At 27.7% G+C, this 27,468-nt stretch overlaps 3 protein-coding genes across 12 annotated transcripts in view; 2 read left to right on the forward strand and 1 right to left on the reverse strand.

Moving 5' to 3' along the window:
• Positions 1-18,076, forward strand: part of LOC109604234 (harmonin) — a 66,060-nt gene extending 47,984 nt beyond the window's left edge. The window contains exons 3-15 of one of the 3 annotated variants that reach the window (XM_020020764.2): positions 993-1,101; positions 4,683-4,707; positions 4,767-4,904; positions 4,966-5,110; positions 5,172-5,397; positions 5,453-5,673; positions 5,727-5,891; positions 6,420-6,632; positions 15,134-15,253; positions 16,589-17,048; positions 17,101-17,300; positions 17,353-17,681; positions 17,778-18,076. In XM_020020764.2, coding sequence (XP_019876323.2) covers positions 993-1,101; positions 4,683-4,707; positions 4,767-4,904; positions 4,966-5,110; positions 5,172-5,397; positions 5,453-5,673; positions 5,727-5,891; positions 6,420-6,632; positions 15,134-15,253; positions 16,589-17,048; positions 17,101-17,300; positions 17,353-17,681; positions 17,778-17,817 — 2,391 coding nt within the window. In that variant the 3' untranslated portion in view covers positions 17,818-18,076. The remainder of the gene's footprint in view (positions 1-992; positions 1,102-4,682; positions 4,708-4,766; positions 4,905-4,965; positions 5,111-5,171; positions 5,398-5,452; positions 5,674-5,726; positions 5,892-6,419; positions 6,633-15,133; positions 15,254-16,588; positions 17,049-17,100; positions 17,301-17,352; positions 17,682-17,777) is intronic. The other 2 variants (XM_020020765.2, XM_020020766.2) reach the window with 2 other exon arrangements.
• Positions 18,077-19,111: 1,035 nt separating this feature from the next.
• On the forward strand, positions 19,112-22,746 carry LOC109604231 (uncharacterized). Of its 2 annotated transcripts, none has more exons than XM_020020758.2 (14): positions 19,112-19,332; positions 19,558-19,796; positions 19,842-20,081; positions 20,206-20,351; positions 20,418-20,498; positions 20,557-20,691; positions 20,739-20,975; positions 21,033-21,172; positions 21,221-21,361; positions 21,407-21,562; positions 21,612-21,769; positions 21,819-21,985; positions 22,039-22,250; positions 22,309-22,746. In XM_020020758.2, exons 1-14 carry the CDS (start codon positions 19,206-19,208, stop codon positions 22,722-22,724), a joined length of 2,595 nt encoding a protein of 864 aa, XP_019876317.2. In that variant the 5' UTR covers positions 19,112-19,205; the 3' UTR covers positions 22,725-22,746. The 2 variants fall into 2 exon arrangements, with proteins under 2 accessions (XP_019876317.2, XP_019876319.2); XM_020020760.2 differs by having other exon boundaries at positions 21,410-21,562.
• Positions 22,747-22,982: 236 nt separating this feature from the next.
• LOC109604230 (CCR4-NOT transcription complex subunit 7) lies at positions 22,983-27,093 on the reverse strand. 7 transcript variants are annotated; one of them, XM_049969656.1, is made up of 7 exons: positions 26,879-27,049; positions 26,535-26,752; positions 26,386-26,492; positions 26,018-26,244; positions 25,679-25,955; positions 25,485-25,625; positions 22,983-23,304 (listed from the first exon to the last, which is right to left on the reverse strand). In XM_049969656.1, the coding sequence occupies exons 2-7, from the start codon at positions 26,734-26,736 to the stop codon at positions 23,173-23,175; spliced, it is 1,086 nt and encodes a 361-aa protein (XP_049825613.1). In that variant the 5' UTR covers positions 26,737-26,752; positions 26,879-27,049; the 3' UTR covers positions 22,983-23,172. The 7 variants fall into 7 exon arrangements, with proteins under 7 accessions (XP_049825613.1, XP_049825614.1, XP_049825616.1 ...); XM_049969657.1 differs by lacking the exon at positions 22,983-23,304 and adding an exon at positions 24,171-24,723 and having other exon boundaries at positions 26,944-27,093; XM_049969659.1 differs by lacking the exon at positions 22,983-23,304 and adding an exon at positions 24,171-24,723 and having other exon boundaries at positions 26,386-26,474; positions 26,879-27,032.
• Between the last annotated feature and the right edge of the window lie 375 nt (positions 27,094-27,468).

A 27,468-nucleotide genomic window follows, 5' to 3' on the forward strand; every position in this document is an offset into this window, starting at 1 on the left:
CTTCGGAGACGCGTTACTCCCCACCACTCTTCTATCCCACTCTAAACGTACGTCTCTTTTTCCAATGGCGGCACGTGCATACGCGTTCCAGCGGCGTACAGCTTCTTGAAAATATGATATTAAAAATTTAATATTAATTAAGGTATTAATTAATTAGATAAAATTAATTAAAATTAATATTTATTGAAAAGAAAAAACAAAAAATTAACTTACTTTAACAATATAATACATCTACGTTTGTTGGAAATAGTTCCAACGAATGTATACAAACGAAATCTTTAATTTGAATTTATAGAATTTAAAAAAATTAACCATAAAATTTAAAAAATTAACTATTTAAATTTATTTAATAAAAGATTTAAAATTAAAATAAAATTATTAATTTAAATTTTTAAAAACTGAATTCAAAATAAAAGGAAAACAATCTGTAAAATTTAAAAAATTTATAATTAATAATTTATTTTTATATCATAAAATCTATATAAGCACAAAAATAAAACAAAACGTGACCAAAAGTCTATTTATGTTTACATGAATGAAACTTAGTAACCAAACAGTTAAACTATTACAAAACGTAGTAAATAAACAACGATTGAAACAAATGAAAGTTTTACAATGGTGTCACCATTAATCAACATAATAAAAAAATGCGTAGGCATCACGCCGAGAAAAAGACCGCGAGTAATTATGCACGGCCGGCATTAATTAATAATTTGTCGGGAATATGGAATATATGCGCGTTTAGAAAGTTTTCAATTGTTCGCATCGGTAACCTTTTAAAACGTGGAATTTACACGTGAAAAAATGACAAATCGGCATACTATTACGCAGCCAAACATAAACAACACATATGTGGAAAGTTAATGATAAACAGAAATTGACGCCAATAAACTGTAACACGTTTATTGAGGTTCGAACGTTAATTTAAACAATGTGCGTTCTTTTAAATAATGTGAAAAACCAGTTGTGCTGATTGGATTTGCATTTTTCAGGTGGGCGACCAGATCGTCAGGATAAATGGCTTCACGATCGAAGACGCGGTGCACAAAGAGGTCTTGCAACTGATCTCGAACCATACGCATCTGACTTTGAAAGTGCGAAGTGAGTGAGAATTATTTTTCTTGTTTTTTTTATTGGTAAATCACATCGATTTGTTCGATTAGTCACACTGCTAATTTAATCGACAAACACGAACAGATGTTCACCTGTGAATTTTGTAGATAAGAAACGTTTCAATAGAACAAATTAGTAGTTTTGTTAAAAAAATATATTATAATTTTAATTTGTTTGAAAACACATATATTAAATTAATATTGACATATTGAAAAAAATCAAAATAAAATAAAACAAATTGACGTGAAAAGTAATAAATAGGTAAATAAAATAATTTCAAGTAAAACTATCAAAAATAATAACATTAAAATAAATTAAAAAAATAATTATATTAAATAAAAACAATTGAAAAAAATAACTTTAAAAAATATTACATAAACAAAACAACTAAATAAGATAATCATACAAATTTGAACATGTCACATAAAAAAAAATATATTATATTGAATAAAAAAAATAATTATTAAAAAATAACAAAATTAATTATAAACGAAGATAAAAAAATTAAGTAAAAATATGTTATTAAATAATAAAATAATGAATGAATGAACAACCAAAAATAAAATTAATTACATAGAAAACAAACTTCATAGTAAATTATAAAAATTAATCTAATAAAATAATATTAATTATATAATTAAATATTAAAAAATATTCATTTTCATAAAATAATTTAATATTTTAATTAATTTATGAAAAAACATTTCAATTATGATAAAAATGTATAAAATTAAATTAAATATTTATTAAAAATTAACACAAATGTGATGTTTTATAAGAAATAATAAAAATAAACATTAATTTTAAATAAAATAAATAATATTAGATTATGAAAATAATAACAAATTTACAATTATCATCATATTATCCATATATTACAAAAAAGTAAAAAAATATATCTAATAATTTTAGTAGTAAAAATTATATTCAAGTAAAAATAAAAAATAATCACCAAAATAAACTATAAATCAAGTAAATAAATAATATTTCAAATAAATAAAAATAAAATTATATTAAATTAAAATTAAATAAAAAAATATTATAACAAAAATATTGATAATTATATAAAAATCATATTGTCAATAATATTAATATATAAAATTTAATAAAAGAAAAAATTTTAAGTGATTACATTTATTACACACATTAAATTGTTAAATTAAAATAAATATTTATTAAAAATTATCAAAATATTATATGAATATTATAAAAATTGTGAAATTGAATTACCAGTAAAATTTACAAAAAATACTAAAAAAAGTGTATTAATTTTATAATTTAATTAAAATATTTCAAATCGAGAAAGTAATATTAATGAGAATTAAAAAATTGCATGAACAAAAGAATAAATTAAAATAATTAAATGAGTTAATAAAACTGAAAATTAAATCAAAATATAAAAAATAAACAATAAACTGATTTATTAAATTAAATAAATTAAAATCTTTTAAGTAAATAAAAATATAATTATATTTTTATATTTCTTCGTTTTTAATTATAACTAAAAATTAAATTATATTAAATTAATATAAACTTTTATCGACAATTTTTATAGTAAATTTAAAAATTATTTATATATAATCATAAAAATATTAATGAATATAGTAATGATATTATCAATAATATACTAAATTTAATAAAAGAAAAAAATGTAAGTGATAGACCAAAATAAACAGTAATATTAAATAAATTAAATACAGTTTAAATTATTAAATTAAAATAAATAATTATTAAAAATTATCAAATATAATGTAATATTATAATTGTTAATAAATTGTTGAATTGAATCAATAAAATTTACAAAAAATAATAAAAAGATATATTAATTTCATATAATTTAATAAAAATATTTTAAATCGGGGAAATTATAAAAATCAGAATTAAAAAAAAAAAACAACAAAATAAAGTAATTAAGGGAGTTAATAAGAATGAAATTAAAAAATAAATTATATTATTAATATAAGAACACATATATTTTTTATAAGAAAAAAAACAATCAAAAGAGATTATTTTGAACAGTCTTAATTAAATAAAATAATGTTACAATGAATTTATATTAGAAGTGTATAATTAAAATTTTTATATATAATTATTTATTAAGATTTAAGACAATTAAAATATTAATTGGAAACTAATTCAAATAATATTCTTTAATTAAAGAAAACGTGACAGATTTGATTGGTTATTCCCCTTAAAAGTGCTGTCATTATGACAACTGTAAATGGAAGAGCGAAACTGAAAAAGGCCGAACGGGCAGTCGTCAATTTTACAGCAATTTCGAAAAGTGTATTATACAGGTCTCAGAAAATTACTGGTCTACATTCAGGATGTGGACTATTAAAATGTTTCCCGCTTTATGACTTTTCTCACTCATGTTTTACTTGCCTTCGTGTAATATTAGGTTTGAACTTGTTTGTACAGATTAAAGTGAATGAAAAAACGTTGGTGATTTTTCTGTAGAATAAATTATTAGGTTGTACTTTTGAAGGTAACATTTTTACGTTTTGTTCACCAGGCTGGTTTGAAATTGGATCGGAGTTGCCACGCTCTAATTGCCCGACGGGATTTAAAAACATCCGTGTACGTTTACATTTAGGAAAGTAAAAATCCATTCGGTAACCACAATAACACAATTTTTAATATATAAATAATGTTTACTACATCAATCGACACACAATTAATGAATTGTTCTAGAAAGTTTCCACAAATCAGATGAAAAACATCGTTATTAAACGAAAGTTGTTCATTTGCACCGAGACACGAATTTATGAAATTATTTTTAAAAAATTTGGATGAGGAACGTGATATAATTTATATGGGGCACGTCAAACGGTGCAGCTCAATTAATTCCTCAACGATAAACTGCAGTTAAAAGTGAAATTCGTCGATCAGGAGCTTTCAATACAAAGAAACTTTAAATATCTTTAATAGATAATTTATTAACAATCTAAAAAAAATCGGTGCAATCACGACTATTGTCATTAGCATGTGACAAATGTTTTTGTTCGTTGTCTCAAATTTCCATTGCACACTTTCAAACAAGCTGAAACGAAGAAATGTTAAGTATGTTTCGCACGAACAAAAAGAATTCGTCGTCACACAATCCGGCAAAAAGAAAAACCGTCGTAACTTGAGCACCGGACGCAGTAGAGCATGTATGAAATTATCTAAGCAGCATCCAGTAAAGTTAAGCTCGGGAACGCTTTATTTTATAAACTGTCGTGGCGGGACAACGACGACGGGGGGGCAGAATCTGCACGAAGGTTAATGACGTCGTTTTCTGTTGGGACTCCTCGTTTATTTATCGGTGTCGTTAGGATTTTAACTGGACGACGGAAAAATTGTGGTACACGATCAATTCATAATCTCACGTTGTGACCGCACTGAATTAAACTTGTCGTTTTGAGTTTGAATTAAATTTTATTCGTTCAACGTGAATTGGTTTATTATTGTCCTTGTGTTAGCTGAGTTGTTAATAATTTTATGTAAAGTTAATGCAGCATTTCTAAATTTAATTTAGAATTTAATAAACTTAACAAAATTAATGAGTTTGTTTTATTTTGTTTCAGGTGTTGGAATGATCCCAATAAAGGAGTGAGTAAACAATTACCAGTTATCAAGTTGGTTACATTAATAAAATTTACATTTTCCAGCAAAAAAACCGACAGTTTAAGTTGGCAAATCATCACAAACGACACCTCGTCGTTAAGATCATCTCCACAGCTCCACGAGAAGATCCACGACGTCAGGATCAGCATTATGGTGGCACCACGATCAAAGTTAGGATGCGGGTAACTAAATATTATATTATAATTGTTAAAAATGCCAATAAACAATCTTAAATTATCCTAGAATATGCAAGGGGCCGGAATGGAAACCGGGAATCTTCATTCAGTTCACAAAAGATGGTGGAATAGCCAGGGAAGCAGGTCTACGGCCTGGCGACCAGATTTTGATTTGTAACAACGTCGACTTTTCAGACATCCCTTTCAACGAGGTAACCAAACATCTCCTCTTCAAGTTATACCAGTTTAACTGTTAATTAATGTGGTTTTCAGGCAGTAAACTTGATGAAGACATCCAGACAGTTGGACTTGGTGGTGAGGAAATCGGCCGGTTCTGAACTATTTCCGGGTGAGTCCTCCGGGTATAACAGTTCAGCCAGTTCTGTAACGGGAGACCAATCACCATCCTGGAGTGATTCCAAACGTCTGTCCATCGTCAAGGAAGAAAGCCTCGATTTAGAAGACAGACTCTCGCAGTTGGATCAACGATTTAAGAAAAGTATGTTTCCCAAACAAAATTAATGCCTGAATTCTTCTCAATTAGTTGGTTTCAGTGTCCAATAGTACAAAATGGGATGCCATAGAATGGGACGAGATTCACCAAGAGGAGAAGCCCCTTTTCAAGCCAACCATAATAAATCTATCGGAGAACGGTACCACAATCAAAAACAACGGTTCTGAGGAGGAGTTTTACGAAAGCACCAGAGACATGAAGACTTTTACTGAACAACCACATCAACCTCAACCGCCAGAAATGAAAACCGTTGTTGTTGAGGTCTGTTAACTTTTACTTAACTCCAGACGTGTTACTAAGTGTTTCGTTTTCAGGTTCATAGAAGTGATGAAGAGAAGAGCAAGGTGGAGAATAATCAGCACAACATTTTGATGAAGAGTGCTTCTGTCAGCAGTTTTGGAAGTATTGCTAGTAGATCTAGTACAGCTTCTAGTAGTCTATCAAGTGCAATATGTCAGGAAATACAACGAAGAAGTCAAGTATGAAGCACCAACACTTAATAAATATCAAAAACTTTTCAATATCTTGCAATTATAATAAATAATCGAGTTTATGTTAAATATCTTCATTTTCAAAATGTTTTGTACAAATTTACTTAATTTTAATACACAAGAAGTATAGAATCATCATCTTGCACCATTTTATTTATTTTGAATAATATTTTGAAGAAAGGGATTAATTAGATATTAGGCATTAATTTAATTATTCTACTATTTAAAACTAAAAAGGGTAAAGCCAATGTGTAACAGTAGTTAAAGTTTATGACAAAATAATGATTTTGTTATAATAAATAATTTAGTTTATGTTAGACCTTTGAAACATCTTTCTTTTCAAAGTATTCTTTAGAACAATACAGATAATCCACGAAAATAGTAAAATCATTATCTTAAACTATTTAAAATTATTTTTGAACAATATTTATAAGAAAAAAGTCTACGTTAAATCAATTATGTAGTTATGGTAAAAATTATGGTAACTAATGATGATTTTATTTCTTTTTTTTTCAGAAAAAGGCAACCTCAACAGAGTCAGAGGAGAAACCGTCGATCGATGAGCAGCTGCAGATGAAGAAGATCCTAAAAGGTGTTTCCCAGGACAAACAGTTCCAACACACCAAACTGATGGATGAGTTCAAGAAAGCTCACCAGAAAATGTTTCGGACAGCTTCCGACTCCGAGATGCTACAAAATCGAAATGGAATTATCTCCAAAGAAACATCGGTAAGTTTATATTAAATGAATTAGTCGTATTATAATATGGATCAACTTTGTGACAAACATCGAACTAAACAAACAGAACGTCACGCTGATAAAAATTATTGTTTTCGAGTTATGAATCAACATGGTAAATGTGTATCATTATTCAAATAAATAATTATGTGAAACAATCAGATTTGTAATAAATGTACCGCAAAAAACCATTAAGATTAGTTACACATTTTTCTAAGCAGTCTATCTACACACCTCACACTACAATAGAACTATTGAAATATTATTTATTGGGAATTTGTTTCATTTGGATCGATTAGGTCATCGTTAAAAGGAGGCAATGATTATTGTATTAAAAAATATTTATAATGATGATTTTATTTACAAAATCTAAACGACAAAAAGATATTTCAACGCATTCAAAATAAATAAATGAATAATAATGCTTAAAGAATGTAAAGATTAAACAACAAACATTACTTTTAATAAAATAAATTCCTTGTATTTTAATGTTGGAGTATAACTACAAATGACTAATATTTCTTTTAATAAAACAGATTCCTTACATTTTTTAATTAAACTATAAATGACTAATAAAACACAAATCTTTCTATCTCACTTTTTACCATGAAAAATATTTTGTTCGTCAATAGTATAAAATTTTCATGGGGCAAAAATTAGCACAATACAATCTTCTCTATAAATTCAGAGTTCAAATTAATAAAATAATCTATTTATATCTTTAATTTTTACCATCAATGATTTTCAATTTTCATAATTAATTTCAAAAAAATTTTTTATATGATTAAAAAATAGTATTATTGTACATAGTAAATTTACAAAAATTAGGATTTCTATATATATTATGTATATTATTAGTAAGTTTAAATTGTTTAATAATTATTATTAAATAATTAATTGAAATTTTGTGTAATTATGTATTAATACTTATTGAGAGTATTTAAAATTGTGTAATAATATGTATTTTTTTAATTTTATTAATAAATATTAAGAATTTTGTTTTTTTTTTCATAAAATATATTTTTATATGTGTATTCTAATTTACAATAGTTGTTTAGTAATTTATCAATAACATCGGAAGCATATATATTTAAATTAACAAGTACAGTATTAATTTTCATAATTAAATTGTTTACAAATTTATTAATGTTTTAGACGCCTAAATTAAATAGAATTTTGTACAATAATTTAAAATATTTATTAATATTTACATATCTTGAACAATTATTTTTTAATTTATTGATCAATTATCATTAATTTTCATAATTAATTCTAAGAAGATATTTTGTTCTTAATATAATTTATTTTGAATTTAATTAATTTTGTATATTGCAAATACACAAAATAAATTAAATAATATTTTGTTTCATTTTCAGCTTTTGAAGAAAAAAGAAATTTTTAAAATTAAAAAAAAAATAAATAGATAAATTTCAAAATAAAATTTGTTATAGCTTATTTTAGTACTTCTATTACAATTAATTAAAATTTTATTCTATGATTTTTATTCACACTGAAAACATAAAATAATGATGAATTTATTGTAATTATTATATTATTTAATAATTCATTCAAGTTTTCCAAATAAAATTTGTTCTAGTATAATTTATTTTTCATAATTTATTTTTAGTACTTAATAAATCTTTGTTAACACTAAAAACCAGCATAAACAATAGTCTGGAATAATTTAATATTAATAATAATTTCCTTATTTAAATTAAATATGTTGCTTTTTATTATTATTTCTCTCACTATTAATTTTTAAATTTGTCTAATAGCTTCTGATCATGTTCTCATGAATTAATTAATTTTTTTTTCAGTAATCATTAACACTGAAGGATTGTATTTTTCTAATATAATACATTTAATAAAAAGATAAAATTATTCAAGAATTATGGGTCCTTAAAAGTAGTCTGTAAATGAACAAAATTTCCTATTAAAATAAAATTTATTTAATAAATATAACCTTATATATTTTTTAAATTTTATTAACAATTATCATCAATATTTTTAATAATTAATTTTATGCTTTTTTTAGAAGTATTAAAAATAATTTTTTACATATTAATGTTTATTTAACACTGAGAACCATTATAAAAAATAGTCTCGAATATATAAATATTTAATTTAATTTATTGAAAATTTTCAAATTAAAATTTGTTCTAGTACAAGTTAATAATATAATATTAATAATAATTTTCTTATGTAAATTAAATATGTTGCTTTTTATTTATTTTTATTTTTTCAATTAAATTAAATATATTTCCTTAATTTTATTTATTATAACATTCACTATTAGTTTTTAATTTCGTCTAGTACTTTCTGAATCATGTTCTCATAAATTAATTAAATTTTTTTTCAGTGATTAATTAATATTCATTAACACTGAAGGATTGTACTTTTTTAATTTAATACATTCAATAAAAAGATAAAATTCGTTTAATAAATTTTGAGAATAAATAAAAACATTAACATTAATATTCATAATTAATTATAATATTTCTCTTTTTTTTCGATTTTATTTAAATTTAATTTATTAATTTATTGAAAACTTTCCAAATAAAATTTGTTCCAGTATCATTTATTTTAAAAGATCTATTTTTAAATAATTTGTTTTATCTTATGTTTTTAAAATTAATTAAATTAATTAATATTTTGTTCAATAATTTATTAATGTTTATTAAAAGTGAATATATATATATATATATAGAATTAGCAACTAAAATAAAATATTTTTGAATATACAAACATTTAATTTAATTTATTGAAAATTTATTGTCTCTTATTTAAATGTCCTATTTTTTTATTTGTAAATCTTATATTTTGAGAATTATTTAAATTAATTAAAATTTTCTTGAAAACAGAATAAACCATTTATAAAAAATATTCTTGAATATAGAAATTGTCTAATTTATTGAGAATTTCTTAAACAATTATAAAACAATAATAAAATATTCTAGAATATCTAAATAAAATTTGTTACAGCATATTTTTTTAATTTATTTATTAATTTCCATAATGTTTAATTTAAAAATATTTTTTTGTTATGAAAATGTATACTGTAAATAATAATAAATAATTTATTTACTGTAGATTTTCAAAAAATGAAGATTATGGAAGTTCGACTGTTTAATAATTTATAAAATTTCAATTACTAAAGAGTATTTTTCATTTATGCAGAAGTTTTATTTATTGAACTACTCTTTTAAACGTGCCTGAATTTACTTTTATTGGTGTCTGGTAAATGGACAACGAAACCAGCCAATTTATTTTTACGTTAGACAGGCATTTCAATCATCACGCATATTTAATAACTTAATAACAAACAGCCGTGCCGAAACGCAATAAATCCGACCAAACACAATTCCCGTGATTTCTATTATTTGAAAGCAACGGTTCAAGTTGGATCCATAATTAAAGCAATAACCATAACAACGGCTAATTACCCCCCCGATAACGTTACGTGTGTGCACACGTACCATCGCCAGTCGCGACAGTACCCGTACAGTACTGCCTCGTCCGTTTCCACGATTCATCTCGGCGACGATTCGCCGGCGGGCTTTTTGTTTTTCAGTCGCGCTCGTTTTGTTCATTGCCGCGCATCGATACGCGGATTATCCTTGCTGTCATAGACAGATTTATCGATTGTTTTATCGCAATTTGTTTATAGAAAAGCAATTGTTTGTGGATATGTGCGACAAGAAGAGTGCCCAGCCGATTTTCGTGCTGCAAACTTACGAAGTAAGTCCATCTCATGTGACCACGATTGTTGGTTTATTATTTATTCGTTGTAATTTATATATGGTATACACAGTAATAATGAGCAACGCTAATTATATTTGATATTGTATGTTAGTAGATACCTTGGATACACGTTTATCAGTAAAAAGAATTGTTTGTTAATGTTTACTTTTGTTTCTTGTTAGAATAAAAAGTAAATTATTTAACGTTACTCCGCAAATATGTAAATAATATGCAATTACAATTGCATTTTTATCACATGCTTATGATTACTGTGATTTTGTTTTGCAAAAACTTCATTAATTGTATTTTTGACACTTTCCAAATATTTCTAGAATTTTTAAATTTAATTTATATAAATTTATAAGAAACCTTCAACTATTAACAATAAGATTTCGAAGTTGATTGTGTTTGTGTTAGTACAATAAATAATTTCATAATTTCCTAATAAATTTAAATTAATTACCGTTTATTATTACTTATTCATCGTGCACTAACACCTTGGACAGAATTTGAATTATTATCAGGCGATAATTTTGGTTTTTAATTAGTTAATCCGTACATATTTAATTTAATAACTGTTAACGAGTTTATACTTTTTATTTGTCTAATATGAATAAGAATGACAAGAAAAAAGTAATTTAAATTGTATGTTTACTGAGAATTAGAGTAATTACATTAAATTAGGCAAAATATGCTGAAATTTATTTAATAAATTTTCAGAATAAATAAAAAATTCTAATATAAGCTTAATATTTTTTATTTCATTACAATTATTATTAATTTTCTTATTTTATTTTATTTAATTAAATTTATTTATTTAATTTTTTATATTATTTTCTTAATTATTAGTTTTTAAATTTGACTAGTAATTTGTGATTCAATTTTTCATAATTACTTAAATTAATTAAAATGTTGTTCAGTGATTATTTTATATGCGTTAAAGATTTTGTTTGTTTTTTTTTTAATTTAATACTTTTAATAAAAATGTAAAATTATTGATACAAGTGATCTGTAAATGAAAAAAGTACTTGATATTAAAATAAAATTTATTTAATAAATATTGAGAATAAATCAAAAAATTCTAATTTAAGGTTATTTTTAACATACATAATTAATTTTAATATTTCTTTTATTTTTCAATTTAATTTACATGTAAATTTTTAATTTTTTGAAATATCTATAAATAACACTTATATATATTTTTTTAAGAATTTGAAAAAATTGAAATTATAATAAATTTTTCTTTTTTAACATTGAAAACATGTAAAATAATTAACAATTATCATTAATATACATAATTAATTTTAATATATTCTTTTTTTAATTTTTGAAAATTTTTCAATTTAAAATATTCTATTTTTTGTAATTTATAAATCTTATATTTTTTTAAGAATTATTAAAATTTATTAAAATTTTATTCACATTAATATTAAATAAATCAAAAAAATCTAATATAAGTTTAATAAATAATAAATTTTTCATTTTTCTTTAATTTTAATAAAATAATATAATATTAAAATGTTATTATTTATGATAATTATTTCTTTTAATGTTGATTTTTTAATTTATCTAGTAAATTATGAATCATATACTTTCGCAATTACATAAATTAATTAATTGTTCGATGATTAATTAATATTCATTAACATTGAAAACACACACAAACAATTTTATTATTAATGTAAAATATCATCATATCATCATTATATACACATTTTATTCATTGTTTTGTTTTAATTTATACATTTAATTTTTCTTAAAAGCAGTTTCTAAATGAAAAAAAAAAATCTATTAAAATAAGATTTATTTAATAAATTTTCAGAATAAATCAAAAACATCTAATATACCATAAACTTAATTCGTTTAATTTCATTAACAATTATCAATAATTTTTATAATTATAATAAATTAGATTTTGTTCAATAGTTAATATTCATTGAATTGAAAGGATACTAAGTGTGATAAAATATTATTAATTTATCAAACTAATTTATACATTATTATTTTTTTAATACAATGTAGTAATAAAAAGGTAAAATGTTTTCCTTTAATTACAAAATATATTTTATATATTTTCAGCACACATTTAAAAAATGTATAAGCATATTCTATTTAATTTCATTAAGAATTTTAATTTTTTAAATTAAATTTAATATATATTTTTTTCAGTTTAATTAAATATGTTATAAATTATATGGTAAATTTCCCAAAATTAAGTTTTTATTTCGTTTATTGGTAGTTTTTAAATTTGATTTTATATATTTAATGAATCTTATGTTTACACAATTATTTAAATTAATTAATATTAAAATTTTAGTAAATAATCTATAACTATTATTAATTTCTTTAATTTAATATCAATAATAACAAATTTCTATAAGTAATTTATATATAAATTTCAAAATAAGTTTCTTTCGTAATTTGTAAATCATGTTTTCAATATTTGTTTTTTAACTGATATTTTCTAAATGTGTTACATACAGAAACTTTTTCTAATTCTAAAATAAATTTACATTTTAACTATAACATTTTAATTATCAAATTTTGTTTTTTAATTTAAAAGTCTGTAGAAGCATATTTGTATAAAAAATTAAAAAACATCATAAACAGATAAAAATAAAACTATTCATCATTAAAATAATGAACATAGTTAATCACATATTATTAATAATTTTAATAAACTGTTATAAAAAGGAAAAAACAAACAACAATCTATATTTATTTTAAATATTTTATTTCAATAAAAATTTGTACAGATTATATAAAATTTAAAACTAGGTTTCTACCAATTTACACACATATTTTTAATTAGTTTTAAAAAGTTATGAGTCATTAATATTTGAACCAATTGAGTAAATTACTTGTTGCATTGTTTATTAGATCATTTCCTTACCACAAATAATAATTATAATTTAGGTTTGCTCCCATTCAAACCCATAAAAATTATGGTATAACTATGTAAGACTCTCCTATTCATTAAACGTGAAAATAAATTTGCATGCTACAAAAATTGGTTGTGCAATTTTAAACATCTTTTTAGCACAATGTGGAGCAATTGAAGCGAAGCTGTAACACATCTAGTTACATAAATGTTAACTGCATAGTTATAAAATTAAAACCGGAACAAATACACGCACTAAAATTACCCAATTACTTCAAAAATTATAATACAAAGATACAAAGTATTGATCAACGTTTTTTTTAAACCAGAAGTCTGAGTTACACAATTTTTATTGATTATTGAATAAACTCCAACACAATGTTATAATTGCATGTTAGTAATTAAAAAACTAATGTATATTATATTACACAATAATTCGATGTGTTGTTCATATTACAATAACAAAATTAATGAGTAAAACTTTCTATTAAAGGCCGAAGAAAATTTAAGCCAAAAGAACACGACAACAATGACGTTTTCCAACCTCCATTAAAATGGAAAACAACCTGACAAGCAATTAAATTTGGTGCAGACATAAATAATTAATTGTGCAACTGCGAAATAAAAAATAAAAGACTTTAATAGTCGGTAACATCAAAATAGTTATGTAACCGCAGAAATTACACGGTAACGTACACCAGTCCGTGAGAAAAGTTTGTTTAGATCCCATACAACCGAAATATATAATTTTCGCACACGACATATCATATCTCGAAGCTCCCAGTTCACTTACATTTAGTAAATAATTGTGCGAAAAACGAAAATAACACACATTTAGGTTTTGGTGTGAACATGGAACTGTTCTTTATTTTTTTGTAATTTTCACTCACTTTCAAATACTTGAAACTGGTCGTATTTAGGACTGGCACCTTAAAAAAACTGGTGTTAAATGCTCTAAATGAGACTTTTTACACGACTTATCTAATAAATCGCCATTAAATTTAATCTGCACTTGAGGTATTTTAATAAGGCACACATAGTGCAATTTATAGTAATCTAAATTATCTGAAAATTGCTGAGAGATTCAAAAAAACGCTGAAGGAAGTTATTATAGTGGAAAGAAATATAAATAATTATAAACGTTAAGAAATTGTGAGAGTTAATAAAATAAAAAAATAAAGCATACTTATTAGTAAACATAGAAATCAAAAAGTATAATTTTCTTTAAACAATATTGTCGGTAATTAACCCCATAATCGAGTGAAAATATCAGTTTACTTTTATAGCGAAACAGATCAAGTATGACACGAGTATGGCTTGTGCAAAAATCCATGCACCATTCAATCGACCACTTCCTTTCGATTTGTAAACATCGATCGAAGACAAAGGACAATCCCCATTGAAAACGACAAGAACGCTTAATTACAGTAATTGGACAAGACAGAATTCTGTTTCCTAATCTGTGCAACGTTTCCTGCCAAACAATTTTTTTCTTTACTTGGCCGGTTGTGCATTAAATTGTGGAACAAGTCTGATGTTACGTTGTTAAATTGGAAAAAATTATGCAAATATTGTTGTATCGGGGAGGAAATGCATCGCCTAAATGGTTTTCGTGTCGACGAAAGTTGGTGTTGCAAGAACACAAACAATTTGAATTCAGGCAATGAAAACTTCCACATCTTGATTGATAAAAATATTTGTTTAATGCAAGTTACGTGTACATTCTTGGTTGTTTATTTACTGACGTTGTTTTTGTCACTAACAGTTAATTTCCAGTTTACACAAAAATGTCGTCATCGATTAAAAAACTGCATTTTAGTGTAAATAATGCAAGTCAAATAGACTGATTAACGACTTATTTTGTTTTCAGGATCGTCTGGCAAATAAAGAGGCTGCAATAAAAGCGTCAGAGAAAGTTCTGAGTGCAACATTAAACAAGCCCAAAAATGGCGTTGAACCTGCTAAAGTTCCTCCACCTCCACCTCCAATGGTAAATATTTTCATCTTATTTTTGTATTCCATATTTTTATCTGGATAATTTAATAACTTGATGAGTAATTTAATAACTATTATTTTTTATCAGTCATACCTTATTTGAAAATTATTTCAATTTCGTTATGGTAACAGTAACCTTCTTATTTATAAATACTGTTAATTCCTCATCAAAAACTATCAGTAGATCAGATGATGATTCCATCAGTTTTAGACCATTTTAAAATCATTTCTACTCAAAATTGTGTAATTCCCAAACGTTTTAACAAGCTAATATGTTATCTCCTCTTCAAAAACTTCTAAAACTGAAATTACTTACTATATCATAAAATTTGTGACGTGATGAAGATGATTTCATCAGTTCTAAATCATTTTGAAGTCATTTCTACCCAAAATTGTGTAATTCCCAAACGTTTTAACAAAATAATATGGTATCTTCTGTTCAAACTTCTAAAATTGAAATTATTTACTACGTCATAAGATTTATGACGTGATGAAGATGGTTTCATCAATTTTAGGTCATTTTGAAATCATTTCTATCCAAAATTGTGTAACTCCCAAACGTTTTAACAAGCTAATATGTTATCTCCCCTTCAAAAAAAGTTATAAAACTGAAGTTACTTACTACACCACCAGACTTACGAGTTGGTGAAGATGATTTCATCAGTTTTAGGCCATTTTGAAGACATTTCTACCCAAAATTGTATAATTCCCAAACGTTTTAACAAGATAATATGGTATCTCCTCTTCAAAAACTTCTAAAACTGACATTACTTATTACATCATAAGACTTAAGACGTGATGAAGATGATTTCTTCAGTTTTAGGCCATTTTGAAATCATTTCTACCCAGAATTGTGTAATCCCTAATCGTTTTAACAAGCTAATACATTATCTCCTGTTCAAAAACTTCTAAATCTGATATTACTTACTACATAAGACTTAAGACGTGATGAAGATGATCTCATCAGCTAATATGTTATCTCCTCTTCAAAAACTTATAAAACAGAAACTACTTACTACAACACCAGACTTACGAGTTGATGAAAATGATTCCCTTAATTTTATGTTATTTTGAAACCATTTCTACCCAAAATTGTGTAGTTCCAAAAGATGATTTAAAAAATTGAACTATAATCTTGACATCAAATATTCTATAATTGAAAACTATTTATTATGTCAAAAACTTATTATATAGTATATTATATCTTTAAACCATATTTAAATCTCTCTAATTATCTTATGTATAAAAATGAACAAAAATTGTATTATATGTATTAAATTCTTAGAAACATTAAATTAGCAAAGTGATTAACAAATTAATTTTCATTTAGCCAACTGATGATGAGCCGGACTGCCCGGTCAAAAATCACAATTTAATCGACACCCCGGTACCACCGCCGTGCCCCAAAGCAAAGCCAAAGGGAAAAGCACCCCCGGTCCCGGTGAAGTACTCGACCCTCTCCTACACCAACAACACAACCCCACAACCCAAACCCTTGGATTCGGCGGTGTACAAGAACATAACGTACCAGAACAACGAGAAGAACAACATATATTCAACACCCGAGTACTACTGTCCGACGCCTGATTATGACACGCTGAGCATCGCCTCTAGTACCACAAGCACAAGTACTTTCAGGCCCGGACACGTCAACGATTCGGTGGAGATGGAGTCGCTTGAGAGTTTCAGGCTGGATGGTACCAACGAAGTTCCTAAGCCGCCCAACACGTACTTCAAGAAAAATTTGTGTGGAACATTAAGCAATGGGTCTTCTGCCAATTCAATAAACGGTGAGGCAATCAATTATTGTTAAATTTCGGTGGTTTTATTGAATATTTTTAGGCACACTGAGAAAACAGAGGCCGGTAAGTGTGACAATAGGAGAATACCCGACAATGCGAAGACAACAACCCGGTAAGTTGGACTTCTTGGGGGTGAATGGCGTGAAGGAAAACTCGAAGCAGCCCGTGTCGACACAGTTCTCGAACGAACTGGCCGAAACCTTAAAAAGGTCGAACCTGAGAAAACGCACTGAATCTGTGGTAACTCATTGGAAACGAAACAAGTATTGTTGTCTCATTGTTGCTGTTTTAGGAAAACCTTCTTCTTCAAAACAAAGAAGAAATTTCGCCACAAACGAACGGATCCGTCCGAATATCGTTGAGCAACAACCTAAACAAAAACCTGGCCAAATCCACAAACGACCTGTCCAACAATAACGTGTACGAGAAAACGTTGCTGGCGAAAAATCCCAACAACAGGGTGACGATAAACATCAACAATTTGTTGGCCAGCCAAAACGAAAACAGAAAAACGGACAGTCCTAATGGTATTCTGAAAAATAGTGTCAATGGGGGACAAAATATCGCAAATGCTCAACATAAGCCTTTGTCTCAGCAGAAAAGCATCACATTTGGTGAGATGTAAGGCATTTTAGCTTTTGTGTATCTGTTCTGTCTTCTCACTTTATTTAACCATATTGTTTATGAACTGTATAATTAAATAATGTGTGTTTTCAGGCCGACTTTAATAAAGGAAAAATCTGCTCAAATAACGTGAGGAATAGGTAGAATTAACTGTATTAATTTAATGTGTAACCTCATATTGAATACTGTTTAGAAACAATATTTTTTTATAATTATACTAATTTTACCAACAAAGTATTTATATGTGTGCCGATTTTTTGTGATATATGTATATGTATTGTTTGTATATGTCGACTTAATTGTTATTATTTTTTTAATAGTTATTATTTTACTATATTTTTGATCCTGTTTATACTTTTGTCATTTAACGTAAATAAATGTATATTATTGTCTTTGAAGTCTTATTTCTTCCACCCTAAAATTACCAATTACTTTTTTTAAAACATAAACAGTAATAAATAAACAAGATTAATAAAATAATGACGAAATCTGTTATTAACATATAAAGAATTAAATAAAATAATTAAATTAAGAAAAATAATAAGATAAAATATTTATTAATTAAAATTAAAAGGAGATAAATTAAGTTTTTAATTAATAAAATTATTAAATAAAATATAATAAAATAATGGAGGCTTCTATTATTAAAATATAAGAAATTTAAATAAAATAATTAATTTAATAATATATAATAAAATAATAAAGATTTCTGTTATTACATATAAAAAATTAAAATAAATTAATCAAATTATTGAAATATAATTAAATTATTTAAATGAAATGAATAGAAAATGAATTAAGTTCTATTTCCTTTTCTTTATTCTTATGAAAAATTAAAATATATTAATCAAATTATTGAAATATAATAAAATGTTTTATTATAAGATAAATAAATAATGAAGGCTTCTATTATTAAAATAAAGGAATTTAAAATAAAATCATAAATTAATAAAAACTTATAAAACAATGAAGACTTATGTTGTTCAATATAAAAAATTAAAATACAATAATTAAATTATTGAATAATAACAAAATGATAAATTAAATTAATTAAAAGAAAATGAATTAAGTTTTATTTTCTTCCTCTTTATCTCAAACAAGATTTTATACACACTATTATATCATAAAAATTAATTAATAATGAAATAAAATTAAAAAAGAAACAACACATTTATCAATTAAATTTATTAATTAAATATAAAAGAATTAAATTTTAATTTATCTCTCTTTAATTCCTTCCTTTTTGATTTCAAATTGTTTTTATATTCGTTTGAAGAATAATAAAAACTGTTAATTAAAAAATTATGTTAAATTATTATTATTATAACTAATTACTTAAAATCTTTCATCAATCAATTATATTTTGACATGCCAGATGACATAATCAGTATTTTTTACTGACGTTATTATTATTTTTGTCGTATTATTTGAAGCTTCAAACAGCCCCCCAGAATATACAGACTTTTTTTACATTTACGTAGTGATGCTTATTACTTTGTACGGATATAAATTACCGTCGATATGTCTGACTGTCGCGTGCAAAAGCTGCTCTTCTCTGAGTTCTGTGACTTCGATGACATGGTTTTATTGGAAAGTCCGTTTGCACAGACCACAAAAGATGGAACAGGCATTCGACAAGTTCATTTAGGTATGTTCTACCATCAAGGTTCACTAAAAAAAAAATAAAACCTAGACAAATAGTCGATTAATTTCATCCACAACAAGAGAAGTGTTGTTAAGTAATAAAATCTACAAGACATTTATTATTAATTGTAATCATATTACATATATAAATGAGCAACTGTCAATGTCAGTCTATATCAATGATTATACAGAATTATACACACATTATGCTAAATATTCGATTTTAAAGGATTGACCCCGTCGAAATTGATATTGGCAACCGACGTTCTGCCGCCAGTAAACGAGAACATAACATCATACGTGCCAGGAATCGATCCGGAAATCGAAACGTTCGAACTGATCGCCATATATCCGGTGACCTGCGTGAACCTGAGCGTCTACCACAGGAAACGCAGACAAGCACTGAAAGCCCGCTTCTGCAACAACAAAGTCCTCTACTTCGAATTGGGCGGTTTCCAGAAACGAAAGGTGAGTTTGATGGCTTCACGACCCCGGTTATAGAAAATGTTTTAGATGTTCTGGAACCTGTGGTGCGAGAAAGTCAAGTTTCTTTCGCCCGAAGGCACGGTCTCGTCGAAGTCCGAAACGTCGGTGGCCACGTCCACCACTTGCAGCACCTTGTATCTGGTGGACAGGAAACTGGTGAACCACAAGGGCATGACGCAACTTTGGTGCAAGTTCGGTCCCGGCGACCGATCAATCGACAAAAATCTCCTCAACGTTGTCTTTGGTAATAACGCACAGCAGTCTTCGGTAATTTTACAAAAAAAGTTAAGATTAAATTTCCTAATCCGATTACTGAGCTTGTATAAAATTGTTTATTGTACCCCCTAACGTTCTAATCGCATTAGAACAGTTTGTGACATATCAATTTTAGGCACTAGTAAATAAATGGACGGATAAATACTTGTACTTGGGAGAAAAGTTTGCCCAAAAACCCTACGATTACAAGCCCATAATGTATCCACCCGACTACAATAATGTTGTTAGTGAAAAACCCTGTGTCTGCATCCCCAAGTCGAGGTAAATTTAAATGTGCGATACACAATTAATTATACAAATAGTTTTATATTCAGTGTTATTTTCTAGAAACAAGTTTACAATTAATTCAGCTAAAACCTGTTGTGATCCCTTGAATGGCATGACGGAAGGACAAAACGTTAAAAATCAGTAAAATAATTTTTCTATTATTATACAATTATAGTAATTTTATTTGTGTCTGTTTCAGAACTGACTTTTGCTTACTTGAACTGAAACATCCTGAAGAGGCTGGTCAGTTTTACACAGTTTTAAACTGTGCACTTTATCTGGACAGTGTTGTTCACATTTGGGAGCACAACAAATATGATTCAATGAGATACAAGTACTATAATAACATAATAAAAACTTTAATTGCAGTGTTATTTTTAGAGTAAAGCATAAAAGAAGATACGCCTTTAACCCTCAGTCAGATTTTATGAACGGTCTAGGACATAGATCAGTAAAAAGTGGAGAAAATCTGATGTTACAACTAAAACGGGCCGCAAGTGAAATCCATTTAAATCACGAGTCAGACGAATTTGGATTTAGTAGACAACATTTGATATCTTCCCCATCTTGCATAGACTTGCATTATACGTGTGTTAATAACATAAACAGCAACAAAATGTAAGTGTTTTTATTATAAGCAGGCAATAACTCATGAGATTTATCGTTTGGGCTTAGTAAAACACCCGAAACTAAAACCATGATGTTATTTTGGACCCCCGGCTATTGGTACATGCCAAAACCTGCCAAGGAGTTGTATCTGGATGTCAGGAAACATATGCAATCAGTCACTGAATATCTCGAACGCACGAATAAAAGTATCAAATTAATATCAATTAAAACAATGAAAAATTTATATTTTTAAGGGAAATGTAAACAATCGAGGAGCATATTAAGAAAGTTATACACTAAGGAAAACTCCAAAGACAGTGACGACGAAGTGCCAAAGCTCTGCAAAAAATCCATGTCCAGGCATGCCAGACGACCCACGCAAGATGTGGAATCAGGTAAATTTAACCAATTTTAATTCAACAACGTTAATAATTCAGTAGCAGCCAGTTGTTGCTGGCCCCGGTCAATTCAATTACAAGAGGAAGTCAAGCCGGAAAAGTTCTCCGACTACATGAAGAAAAATTTGAAGCTCGACATGGAATTAAGGACGTGGGACTTCACGTCAACGATTTTGGCTCAAGAATTGACACTGATTGGTAAAACAACTACAATTTTATGCACCGTTATCAGGTTAATGATTTTTAGACAAGGAATTGTTTTTAAAAATTCCTGCGGAAGAACTGGGGATGGTTTTGGTGAAGCGCAACACGAAATCATCCCCTAATATATCGGCGTTGTTGGTGTTTTCCCACAGGATAAGTTGCTTGATAGCGCACGAGATATTGAAAGAAACTTTGGAAAAGGTGCTTGGTTTAATCCTGCAATTTTGTGTGCATAACATTTTAATTGTAGTGTCGAGCTAAGCTCATAGCCCGATTTATAAATTTAGCGGACAAGTGCCATCAAATGTCCAATTTCCAATCCTGCAAGACTGTAATGAACGGACTGCAAACTCCTTCAATCTATCGATTAAAAAATACTTGGGCTTACGTTAGGAAAAAACATGCGACCAAATACCAGTAAGACCCTCGTTAGACTTGTATGAATATCCAACCAATAGGTTTATTGTTAGACTATTTCAACACTTGAGTAACCTGTACAGAGACCCCAGAACGCCGAAGTACCAGAAGATGTTTTTTATCATGTCCCAAAATACAACGTTTTTACCCTACATTGGAGACGTTTTAGCCAAGCTGTTCAACAAAATACCAAACTACGATTTCAGTTTGTTCAATCAAAAAGCCAGGAGTTGTTGCAGCTGGTCACTGTGCACCCCCAGTCCAAGTACAACTTAAAAACCACCCTAAATTGACACACACACACACAATTTGTCTTGTTGCAGCAATGTCATTAAACTCACTAGGAAGCAAAAAAATGAAGACCGTCCAAAACGGAAACGTGATAACGAAATTCTTAAACTCGATACGGATGCTGAACGTCGAGCCCCCAAAGGTGCAGACGCAGAAATCGAAAAAGCACAGGAAAATCAAAACGTTCAGGAAAAAAACTCGGCCGTTCAAATGTTTGGATGATTTTTACAAGCCGTTGTACGTTATTGAAGATAACAGAGTCCAATGTTTACACGAGGCGTTGGAGTTTTTGGAGAAGACGCAAATCGGTGCGTTACGTTACTCTTTTACTAGTAACGAATTGGCAAGATGCTACTTATTAAAAGCTAGGTATAAAGAAGAGAAAGACAATTTTGTTTGTTCCTTAAGTATAGAGCCAGCAAATCAATTATGTAATAAGCAAAAATAAACTTATTTGTAGTCTAGGAGAATTATTGAGGATTGTGGGACAAAAAAATGAAAAACTATTTTTATTTAGATAAAAATTTTACAATTTATAAAATATAAAATAAACTAGAAAACTACGTCCACATATAATTTTACAATTAATTTTAAGATAATCGAATTAAAAATGAATACACAATGTTTTACAGGCACCATTTATTTAATACAGCTGGTGTACACAAGAGTTAAAAAACATAACTGTAAACTATTATGTTGCAAACTGTTATATATACATGGTATAATTAATAAAAAGTAGTCTTTTCATGGTAAATACACATACATAAAGTTTTGTACAAAAGAAATATACTGCCATTCCTGTTGAAACTTTTACCTAATATATTTTCTCGCTTAGTAGAAAGTTCCTCCTTCCGTAATAACACAGATAAGTACTGAAAACACTCCAATTATGCCTTTCATGATGAATTCGATGTGTCTCCGTTGTCCATCATATAATTAGTCGACGAACCATTTACGGCAAACGCCGTACCTAAACCGTACAAATGACCAGAAAATTTGGATTCATCAATTGTATCTTCGAAGAACATCTAAAAAACACCGTTTTTAATATTAATTTCACTGAAACTGTAACTTTAACATATGTACAACTCCAAACATGTCTGTTAAAACTTATATACAGCAATTTTTTTTATTCTACGTACGCGTTTTTCCAATAAGGAACCTACAGTGAACAGATCTAAATAATTAATTATATCGTCCCTTAATATACCAGCGTTGTTGGTGTTTTGCCACAGTATAAGCTATGAAACATAGCGTATGAGCCATTGAAAGAAATTTTAGCCCAATTTATCCAATTAACGGGCAAGTGTCACCTAATATCCATTTTCCAATCCTACCAGAATGTCATGAAAAGACTGCAAACTCCTTCAATATATGGGATAAAAAATAATTGGGCATACGTGACTATACACATGAGAACAAATACCGATAAGATTCACGTTGGACTTGTATAAACAGGTTTTGTTTCAACACTTGGGTAATCTATACAGTGATCTGAGAAAGCCGAAGTACCAAAAGATGTTTCTCATCATGTCATAAAATACGTTTTTACCCATCATTGGGTTTATGTTTTAGCCAAACTGTGCAATAAAATACCACACTACGATTTCAGTTTGTTCAATCAAAAGGCTACGAGTTGTTACAGCTGGTCACTGTGCACGTCCAGTCCCGGTACAACTTAAAAACCACCCTAAATGGACACTGGATAGAAAGCAAAAGAGTGAAGACCATCTGAAACAAAAACAACCAAATTCTTAAACTTGATAGGAAAGTTAAACGTCGACTCCCAAAAAGTTCAGTCCATGAAAGATAACAGAGAAAAATATTTGCACGACATTGGAATTTTTTCAGAAGACACAGGTTATTGAGGATCGTGGAACAATGAAAATGAAAAAACAATTTAACTTATTTTTATTTAGATAAAAATTTCACAATTTATGAAAATGTATAAAATAAACTAGAAAACTACGTCAACATATAATTTTACAATTAATTTTAAGATCATCGAAATAAAAATTAATACACAAATATTTTACAAGATTATGAGTGGTGGCACCACATTTACTTTATAGAGCTGGTTGTACCCAAGAGATAAAAACAACTGAAAACTATTATGTGCAAACTGTTATATATACATGGTATAATTAATGACAAGTAGTCTCTCCATGGTATATATACATACATAAAGTTTTATACAAAAGAAATATACTGCCATTCCTGTTGAAACTTTTACTTAATATATTTTCTCGCTTAGTAGAAAGTTTCTCCTTTCATAATAACACAAATAAGTACTGAAAACACTCCAAATATGCCTTTCATGATGAATTCGTGGTGTCACCGTTGTCCGTCGTATAGTTGGTAGACGTGCCATTAACAGCAAACGACGTACCCAAACCGTATAAATGGCCAGAAAATTTGGAGTCATCAATAGTGTCTTCGAAGAACATCTAAAAAACACCGTTCATAACATGAATATCCGTAAAACCATTGTTTTAAAATGTATATTACACCAAACATATTCAATTTTCGTTTTTCCAATAAGAAAACATGCATTGAACAGATCTTAATAATTCATTTTATTTGATTTGAATAAAATGTTTTACATCAATTTGTTGAACAAGACAAATACATTTATATCACAGAATAACATGATTAAATCAAATCATTTATTGTATTTTATGAAGGTCTCTTAATTTAATTTTAAAATTAATGCAATTTCAGCTCAGTTGTAGCTCGGAGTTCCTCAATCACTTGTCCAGTCTCTGACCAACAACAGAGTTGATAAATTAAAAAAGTGTAAAAACAGCCAGAACTTTAGTCAAAATCTTTTTAACACGGACAAACATGTACACAATATTGATGAAAATATTGACGGACAATGTCATAAATCACACAGGACCACACGAAAAGTTCCAAAAATCGGTCTTTAATCGGAGTGCGACTTGGTTAATAATTCTGACGGACCAAATATTGAACTGCTCTTATATAACAATCCGATCTTTTGTCTCTGGTGTGGCATACTGAAAATATCAGAATGTCAGAACATTTACATTATTTCACCTTAGCCCTGAACACGTCGAACGTACTCTACAAATAATACGGAATGGGGGAAGAAATAACAATATGCTAAAACAAGTAACTTAAAAATTTTTTTTAGCAATACAACAATGATTGATATGGGTTTATAATCGTCCGAAAACAACCTTACCTCCTTCATTTTGAAGAAGGCCATCCCTGTTAGTAAAGAATCAGAGCCGGCCTGATGTTGGGGTCCTATTCTTTCTAAATCAAGCTGCTCTGCGACTTCCTGGAGGCCTCCTTTCAAATTCTTGCATGACTTCATCAAATACTAAAAACAAATCAATCAAAATCCGCCAAGAAACGTTTATGTACCGCACTAACTTTTACATCGTATATCGTGGGAAAATAAAGTTTGAGCAGTTCGAAGAAATCATTTTCATCCTGAGGTAGATTATTGTCGGTCAATAGTTTGATCAAATAACCGAAATCGTATCCAGAATGAAAAGAGAGCCATTTTATGTTATCCATCAGCACAATTCCTGAGGTCATTAGCAATTCGGCAAACTCGAGCGGCTCTATACCCTCGTCCTCGTGCTTCTTAAACTGAATCCCCGAATTTGTAAGTAGGTCAATACTGTCTTGAGCATACATATCTTCTCTACAAATTTAAATGTTCACAATTAGATTTTCAACATGAAATGTGTAGTTGTTAATACATACTGTAGGTTAAATTTAAAGTTGAACTGCCAAGTTGTATAAGACCCACCGGGTGTTTTGCCGTTATCATCCAAAAAAGTGAGCCCCAATTGAATTATTCTTAGTAAATCCACATTGCACCTCAACATTTGATACTGATAATCGGCAGAGCTGCGAAATTCACCTATTGGTCTAGCAACAACCCCTGGGAATTCAGTGTCCATGGCAACATACTGGTATTTCTGCACTATCTGTATGTAATAAATTACATAATAATAACAGAAAGCAATGATAATTTCATGTGAATATTAACAAAATACGTGACAACATATCACTAATCTAATTTTGGTTGATAAAATTAAATTAAATGAAAGAATGGTAAAAATTTGTACCTGTCGAATAGTTCTGAATTCCTCCTCCAAATTGTGTGCCCACACATCTCTGATACCACACTCCTCATTGTTGGGATGCTGGACACTGCCTGCCGACACATAGTTACCTAAATACACACTAAAAGATTCTCAGATTCAATGAGTCTTACCTATTGTTGCAGCTGGCATTTCTTGAACAATATCTTTTTTGATCAGTCTGTGTAGAGGATTTGGAACCCAAATCACATCGGTGCGGGAATATGGGATAAGTTTATTGGTGTCCTTTCTCGTTATTTCCAACGTATTCCAAATGTTCTCTTCAGACACTTTCTTTATCCGTTTTCCTAGTATGTCTGAACTTATGAAGTTCATGGAAGGGGTGTTAGACCTGTAATAATTGTTATTATCCATTAGTCGGTTAATTTAAAATTTATCTGTGCGAAGTGTAAACAAGAAATATTTTGGCACTTTTGCGTAAAACAAAAGCTGCAACATTTTGGCACTGACGTCTAACCTACAAAAATTGTGTTCGAGCTTGGCCGAGCTGTTAATTTAGGTTGTGTGGCACGACGGACTTACACATGACTGACTGTTTGTTCGGACACCGCGAATTCCCCTTTTTTTTTCACTGCACAAAAACACAAAAAACACTTTTTAACATTATTGCAAACAGCACAAACGACATTTATAAAAACATTATTAATTGTACGGGACAGCAAAAAACTTCCGATAATGCAGGAAACTGCTAGTTATACAAACATACTCGTTCCATTGCGGTTTTTTAATACTATCACAGATTACTGTACTAATTGAGTTAACAGAGCCATCTTTTAGTGGAAAGCACAAGTAATAATTATTTGAATAATTTTAAACTTTAAATGATTGAAGTCACAAAACTTTTATAATTAAAACATAATTTCCTTTAATTAACAGGTTTGAAACTTTATCCTTACATTTACGACCAAAATTTATCAAGACGTTTGAATTTTATAATATACAAATATTTGTACATTTTGTCTGCAGGAAAATAAATTAATTTAAAAATAAAATAATTTAAAAATCCGTCCCAAATTCAATAAAAAATACTTACCTTTAAACTTCATA

Source organism: Aethina tumida, chromosome 7 (genome assembly GCF_024364675.1).
Source record: "Aethina tumida isolate Nest 87 chromosome 7, icAetTumi1.1, whole genome shotgun sequence".
Taxonomy (NCBI): domain Eukaryota; kingdom Metazoa; phylum Arthropoda; class Insecta; order Coleoptera; family Nitidulidae; genus Aethina; species Aethina tumida.